The following is a 7,770-nucleotide window of genomic DNA, read 5'->3' on the forward strand; positions in this document are numbered from 1 at the left end:
GTTAGGCAACAGAGAAGATGGAAAAACAAAAGCTTGACATGGAAACTCCCAACAAATCCTGGAAATGAAGTGAATAACAGCCACACTAGCACAGGAAACTGATGAAGGCAGAGTTTGCGGTTGCAAGCCCTCCCCTCTGTAAGTCACGAGGGATACTGCCAGATTCATTAACTTCCTCTTACTGCTTACAATACTACTGCACTCACACCACCTGTACCACACTCAACAGCCAACCTCTCCACTGGGCAAAACAATCATTTTAGGATGCCGATATTATATCTACCTGTAGTGTCAGTGGAACTTTTGTTTTGAAGAAATGAAATTAAATAGCTCATTGAAGGAGAAGAAACAGAAAAGGACTTAACAAGGGCTTTAATGAAACAAATGTCCACAGTAAATACGTCACGGCTGTGTGTTTATCTTCCCTTTATTTACTTTCTGCAGAGGCTGAAATTGTCTGCGTTGTTGCATATCATTGTTTGCATTAGATACTGGTAAATTTGCTGAACATATGAACATCCCAGATCATTTCCCATGCTACGTTTCTAAAAACAAATGTACACCATACAAGTGAAGAATTATGTCCTAGATAGGTCATCCACTGGGATAATACTGGTGTCTATTGGTTTAATACATTTCAAATATTTATCTGCCCATGGTCTGGCCAGGGCTTGGTCTCTTTTCTTTGTAATTTCTGGATGTTGCCTTGTATGGTTCCTGTAGCTCCAGCACTACTATAAAGGAATTATAAATGTGCAAAATATTTTCAGCCTATCAGGACCAAATGCCCTATGTTATCCATTTCAGATTGGTTTTTGACCAGCTGTACATGTGGGAGTGTTGCTCTTCTCAGCACTAGTACGCCTCCAGGTCACAGGGGAGAAGCTTGGGTTTGAGTACTCCAGTGAAGCCCTGCCCCTGACTACTCTTTAGTCACACTACATCAAGCAGCTTTGACAGCTGCGTTTCCTCACACTGTTTGCTCGGGTTGAAGTGTTTGCGTGCACTAAAATCACTCCCACTGCACTGTTAAAGACACACTTATCAGATTGCTTGTGTTTGGTTGGCATGTCAACTGTGTTGATGAAGAAATAGGGTATTTACAAAAAATACTTTGAAAGGGTAGTAGTGTGATGATGACAAGGCACGTATCCAGTAGAAAGTGATGGAGGATAAAAATATGAGCTTTAGCCCATAAGACGCGGTCAGAAACCTCAGTGTTACTGCGTATGCGGGGAAAGCGAGAGAGATACAAAATCACTTCACATTACATTTGCAGTAAATGTGGTGCATTTGTTCCTTACCTCTGACCTCTTCGACAATGGAGGAGGAAGCCGTTATCTTGGTGGAGATGGATGACCCTATCGCCACAGGACACACATCAGATGGAATACAGATGGCAAACATCCTCTATCTCCCCATCAATGGGTTTCTGGAAGTTCAACAGCCCTGTTGGTGTCATACTTGCTTCTGCCACATACTATAGTGCGTGTTTAAGGAGATCAGAGATGTCACTCAAGCATTGCTATGAAACCTTAAAATAAGCCTTAGAATAAAAATTGTGCTAATCACATTCGCGAGACATCACTCCCAATGTCTATATATTTTTAAAAACAAAATGGCAGAAGGAGCCATCTGCCTCAAACATTTGGAAATATACGGGTGGACAGCCAAAAAGCAGTCAGCTGTTTCTTTTGCTGTGAAAAGGAGCACTGTTGCCGGGTGCAGACAATAGTTGTCATTGACAGTTGGCTCCCACAGTAAATAGGCAAACAAGACCATAAAGCATTGCAACCTATTTGGGGGGTTATGCAAGGTCCAACACAATGGTGTTGCGGAGCTCAAGCGGGTATTGGTGTTTGGTGCCTTTTTATCTCTGCCTCGCCGCGTGTCCCACACTGGCCGCTCCAGATTTCTCAGGTGAGTGTATCCCGCGCTACTCCAGCTGCTGCGAGCACGTCCGTGAGTCAAGTGTGTTTTTACGGTCCTGTGTGTGGCAGAGACATCCCGGTGGGGAAACTGCGTTCCCTGATTTATCGTCCAGGCATCCTGTGCCAAACAGCTGCATGGACTCCAACGGAAAGCCGGGTGTCCGGGTTGAAGGCTATTCAGTCTCTTTTTATTTTTATTTTTTTACGTTGTTTGCATTATAATTTGCTGATGCCAGAAAAAAATGGCCGGCTGTATACACACATTAATTTGAAACTGTTTAGCTTCGTTTTGCTGGTTCTATAGCTCGGTAGTGATGTCGTTAAGCAGATGGGAGCTAAATGAAAAGCAATTTTATTGCGTCTATTTTATTCAGGTCTGCATTCTACTGAAAGAAAAGGACAAACGCTTCTTTCAGACCATTTTCCTTTCTATCCTTCTTAAAATTTAAATGAGATGTATGGTATGAGTTCATCTGAAGCATTTCAGGAGTCAGTATCATCCAAATCAGTATCGGCCAAACATATAAAGGGAAATATGGATACAGAATTCAGCATTTTTCAAGATCTGATTAAAAATAAGTAAGACACATACATTCAGTGATGTATTTAAGTAATTTTTTATCTTAAGTATTAAATTACTTACCTTCATATAGCCTCACGTAGATGGTAATGAACTCATTATTGTTCTATTTGCCAAATATAGCAATATTCACAGCAGGTGTGACACAGCCGTGCAATATCAGGCTAATAATAGCAGGCTGTGAATGCGAGCCTGGCACTGCCGGCCCTGAAGAACAGTCCGTCTGCAGCTGCCTCTTCAGAGACACAGACCAGCCGTCACCCTGATAGAGAGAGGCCAAGAACAGCCACAGCCCTGGACCCACAGAGGCCAGCCCTATCAAATACCACTCATACCACCAGGCAGCATGCAAGAGTACTGCTCTTTAGACCCCTCCAGAACAAGAATGATCAGTGCAAGACCTCTTTATTAGCATTACTATAGCGTTGCAAGAGCAATTTCTAACCCTCCCAGACACAGATGTAGCAGCGACACCTGTGGGCAGGAATAGGGGAGTCCCATTGGTCTACCAGGGAACAGCAGCTGAAAGATTAATTAACAATACAAAATTAGAAGATAAATCTTTGGTTCTTTGGTTTTGGGTACATTCACATTATAGATTATTCTTGAATCCTTTTATCCAGGCTTTTGAATACCTTTTGTTTTATTTGTTGTTTTTATTTGGCCACGGTTTTTTTGTGTGTGTCTCAGGTTTAAAATGAATCTGAGACATACACATTCGGTGTATTCTGTCAGATGCTGCATGAACCAGGGTCAACCTCACTTAAGAGGAGATATTATGATATTATTATTATGACATTATGATTCATTTTTATGGCTCTGCACAGCTGAATATACACTTCCTCAAGATTATACTTGACAGAACGGCAGGTTCGGCATTGGATTATAAATGGTTGTAAAATGTAATGGTTTCCCAGCTTGACTGTAAAAGTGTGTCTGTTATTACTACAGCATTTATTTTCATGGGCTGCAATGACTGTAGACTGATAATAAAGCTTAATAAATCCATTGTCTCCAGCCCCTTCATCAACAGAATAGAGTGAGGAGCAGCAGTCCATGTGTTCATTCATCAGTTACACATACCTGCTCCACTCTCCCATCCTTTCAGCATACCTGCACACAATCCTGAAGAACCACACGATGCATGCGTGCGATGGGGAGACCCTCTCGATCACGTGTCCCTCCAAGACCACCGTAAGCATCCTCTCCACATTCTACGGACGTCGCATCCCAAGCGAGAACCTGTGTCCAGCTGTGAACAGGAATGGCACTGAGGAGAACACAGTCTGCATGTCCTCAGTGGCTACCCAGGTATGGTTCTGTATAGAGCACATGTTGTCTGTGGCTACCCAGGTATGGTTCTGTATAGAGCACATGTTGTCTGTGGCTACCCAGGTATGGTTCTGTATAGATCACATGTTGTCTGTGGCTACCCAGGTATGGTTCTGTATAGATCACATGTCCTCAGTGGCTACCCAGGTATGGTTCTGTACACAGCAGCATTCTGCTTGGATGAATTGCAAAACACTTTACACTGGTACTTTTAGAAATATGTGTGGGCAGTGCATGTGAATTATATCAACAGGACAAGTGGACAAAAAACCCAGCTGGGCTCAATTAACAGGACATGTCAGATGTTGAAGTTGTTGTTGGCAGCACTAAGCTGGAACACTTTGACTTTAACAAAAATCTCCAAATAAAGATTTATGAAGTCTTGTGTAAGGGAACTCAAGTGGAGTAGCTGTTGTAAGGAAGACAAGAAGAAGTGTGTGGAGATGTTTTTGTGTGTGTGCCAGCAGAAGGTTATGGATGAGTGTCAGGATCGACCATCCTGCCTGATCCCAGTCATCAGTCGTGTGTTTGGCCTGGATCCCTGCCCAGGCACTAACAAGTACCTCCTCATATCTTACAAGTGCCGTCCAGGTCAGAGTCTGATTATGTGACATACATATGACGTAAACACAATGAATAAACTTTTCCGTTGTCTTCTCTGACAAATACTGAAAACTGTGAGTTATTAAGAAAGCAAAGACAGAAAGACATTCTTGCCAAACTGTGCTTGTGAAAACAAAAGGTAACACTCATGTTTGAATTACAAAATTAAATACAAGTAAAAAATGTTAATTGAATCCAGTTATTATTAACAGTCATTAGGGCTGATGGTAAAACTGGCTTGAGGTGGATAATATATTTCAGGCCACTTTGCTATGCTGACCTTGCTAACCAGACTCTTTTGTATGACAGAGCATCACGACGTTAAGCAGGTGTGTGAGAATGAGAGTCTACAGCTGGTATGCAGGAATAACACAGTGCTGGCTATCTACACGGCAACGTTTGGATACCTGCAGCACGGGAACGCAGAGTGCCCCCAGGAGAGTGGAGCTGCCCCTGACATGGGTCAGTGACCTCCAGCCAGGAAGGGACTATAATGATCAACTCACAAAGTAGCGTCACCTGGTTCACTGCATTACAGACAAGATGAGTGAGCCCCCTAAAGGTTAAAAATGTATTTCAGCACAAGCAGTATATAAAATATCAATAGGAAAAAAATATATATTCAAATTTTAAGAAACACATTTCTGTTCATACAGATAATAATTTTATCAGAAAAGATACCAACACAATTATCTACACCTCATGAAATGCAATATGATTATTTAACTTGTTTATGGAAACAACTGGACCACATGTATTATACTGTAACTGACAGTAAATATACAAACCGTTCTGTGTCTGTAGAGTGCCTCTCTCCCAAGGCACTGAGGAAGGTGTCCCGCAGGTGTCAAGGCAGGAGTAACTGCTCTGTGCTGGCTGACACGCAGAACTTTGGGGACCCCTGTCTCCCAGGGGTGAAGAAGCACCTACAGGTGTCCTTTGTATGTGGTGAGCGCTCTTTTTATGCATTAATCTGGCAGCAAAAACAGGGCTATTATCTTAGGAACACAGGGGCTAGCTATTTTAAATGCAGTAAAGGATGACGGATCAGCACTGGGTAAAATGATGGGGTTATATTTAAAGCTTACTCTGGCACTTGAGCTGAGGCTTCAATCAATAATCCTTAACTCTCATTTACAAGCAAACAGACATTTACATTTTAGCCATTTGGCACACTCTTTTAATCCAAAGTGATTTACAAGTGCATAGGTTCTTCCACAAGCTAAAGCATCACATCCATAACTAGTAAAATAGGGTTCGTTTTTTAAACAACCATGTTTAGCACAAAGACCCTCGTTTAATGAGTCAGATTTGGCGATTGTCAAACTATGCTTGTTTGGCAGATGCCCAAGGAAAAACAAAATGCTTTTAAAAGCCATTCAGAATGGCACAGTACGGTTATGACATGAAGTGTTATAGTCAACAGTGACATCTGCTGCCAAATAAACAGAATGAGATATTTTCCATTTGGCCATATCTTTTTCTCTTTTTGTCAAGTACCCAGATACCTTCTGGAGGATGTCGGACGAGGATCCTCTGATCCGTTCTTGATCACAGACTACACACACGGTAAGATCGTGCCACTTTTTTTCTTCAGTTACAAAATGATCTTGTTGGAGCTTACATTCACAGCTCTGCAGTTGCCCTTTTCGTAGCATGCTGGCTTACATGCAGAAAGTGAGCAGGAATGTGGTACATTAACTGCCGCAATTGCTTTAAACCTTTGATTACTCTCCACTGCCCACCAGATGTTGGTAAAAAAAAAAAAAAGATGAAAAGAAAAGTATTTGATCAAAATTGAGAAAAAAATGATTGGAGCAAAGGTTGTGGTTTGGTTCCTGCAGGGGTCTAATTTTTTAAGCAGAGCTCAGATAGGGAGACAAGGCCTGGTCAGCAGAGGGCCATGCTGAGACCTGGGAGAGATAAAATGGCAGCTAAGCTCGAGCCCTTCTCCCTTGCAGGAGGCTGGTACACAGGTCCGGGCGTGACACAACCCCCCCAAAAAATGGTGCTCTTTACCAACTCTCTGGAAATCTTTGCCCAAATGTGGGGTATGTGTGCCACTTGTCATGTTTACATTTGTGGCAGCTGACTCTGGAGATGCAGCATGAGCCCTCCAACGGTGCCAGAGTGTCCAAATCCCATACAGGTTCAGATATATGTTCATAAGACACACATATACAGTATGTTTTATTTACCAAATTAAAAATACATATGTAAAAAGTGACACATGGCCATCCAGAACTATGCTATAATTGTGCCATGTTCCTGGTATAGTTATTCCTATAGCAGTGCCATCTCACTGGCAATAGCTGCACCTTTTCACTGGTTCCTCCTATCCACGTCCCTTCTACTACCCCCCCATTCTGGTTTGTTCAGACCCCGCCCCCAAACATGTCTGCCTCTTTCCCTCCAGGTGTTCCAGAGAAGGTGGCCCTGTACTTTGTCTCTGGAATCTGTGCGGGCTTGGTCTTCCTGCTGTGCCTGTTCTGCCTAAAATCCACGCTGGCACGGGACGTCAAGGACCTGATCGACGAGCTGAGGGAGGACCTGAAGGAGGCCCGCGACCCGGGCGCTGAGCTGATGGAGGACTTCAGCAACGACACCACCTCGGACTCCTCCATCCACCGCCTCGCGCGCTCCTACTGCCTGGCTGAGATCTTCAGCCCGGAGCTGATGGTGGAAATGGAGGAGCACTGGGAGGAGAAGGAGCTGCCCAACGGGAATATCTTCCTGCACCGCGACTCAAGCCCCTACGCCGCCCACAGGATCCAAGAAGCCACTGTCTGAGGCTTGATTTTGATATTGATTTTGGCAAGGCGATGTTGATGTTGTAAATGTGAGTCCATTGAATTTGCCAAAAGTCGAGAGGGTAGCGTGTGATGTACATATTTATGCCGTTGATTTCATAAAATATCAAAGAAATTGTGAAGCAGTGACTAATGTGATTAATAATTAAACTTTTTCACAAGACATAACTCAATTCAATGATAACATTTTTCAATGCACTTTACAAAATACATTGACTATATCCTTCCACCATCCACTTAATTAATTCACAATATTCCGTGGTACAGATCAAATCAAAGTAATATTTTCTTTAACCAACATCATAAAATGCTTTAATTAAATGTCATCCAAGTAATTTTGCATGAATATCCCCATGAAATATCAACATCTTGAAGGTTTATTTTCAGTTTATGTCTCTCAGCAAAAATAAAATGTATATCAAATGATCAGCCCTAGTCAAAATAATGTTTTCTCCAACTCTTTTGTACACGAATGCATCCTTGACGACAGTAATCTACGTTCTTGTGGTGAGCC

General features: G+C 42.6%; 1 protein-coding gene across 3 annotated transcripts; it reads left to right on the top strand.

Annotated features, from left to right (window-relative positions):
* Positions 1–1,743: 1,743 nt before the first annotated feature.
* Positions 1,744–7,685, top strand: si:ch73-335m24.2 (protein eva-1 homolog C). 3 transcript variants are annotated; one of them, XM_061236560.1, is made up of 8 exons: positions 1,744–1,920; positions 3,620–3,822; positions 4,308–4,434; positions 4,756–4,908; positions 5,251–5,394; positions 5,944–6,015; positions 6,408–6,497; positions 6,863–7,685. In XM_061236560.1, exons 1-8 carry the CDS (start codon positions 1,827–1,829, stop codon positions 7,234–7,236), a joined length of 1,257 nt encoding a protein of 418 aa, XP_061092544.1. In that variant the 5' UTR covers positions 1,744–1,826; the 3' UTR covers positions 7,237–7,685. The 3 variants fall into 3 exon arrangements, with proteins under 3 accessions (XP_061092544.1, XP_061092545.1, XP_061092546.1); XM_061236561.1 differs by having other exon boundaries at positions 4,311–4,434; XM_061236562.1 differs by lacking the exon at positions 6,408–6,497.
* The last annotated feature ends 85 nt before the right edge of the window (positions 7,686–7,770 follow it).

The sequence above is a fragment of the Conger conger genome, chromosome 3, assembly GCF_963514075.1.
Source record: "Conger conger chromosome 3, fConCon1.1, whole genome shotgun sequence".
Lineage (NCBI taxonomy): Eukaryota > Metazoa > Chordata > Actinopteri > Anguilliformes > Congridae > Conger > Conger conger.

Bases quoted from the DNA above. Each gene is read 5' to 3' on its own strand.
- si:ch73-335m24.2 (XM_061236560.1), top strand. From the start codon at position 1,827: ATGGTGTTGCGGAGCTCAAGCGGGTATTGGTGTTTGGTGCCTTTTTAT. The intron at 3,823-4,307 runs GTATGGTTCTGT...TGTGTGTGCCAG, and splicing joins TGTCCTCAGTGGCTACCCAG to CAGAAGGTTATGGATGAGTG. The intron at 5,395-5,943 runs GTGAGCGCTCTT...CTTTTTGTCAAG, and splicing joins ACAGGTGTCCTTTGTATGTG to TACCCAGATACCTTCTGGAG.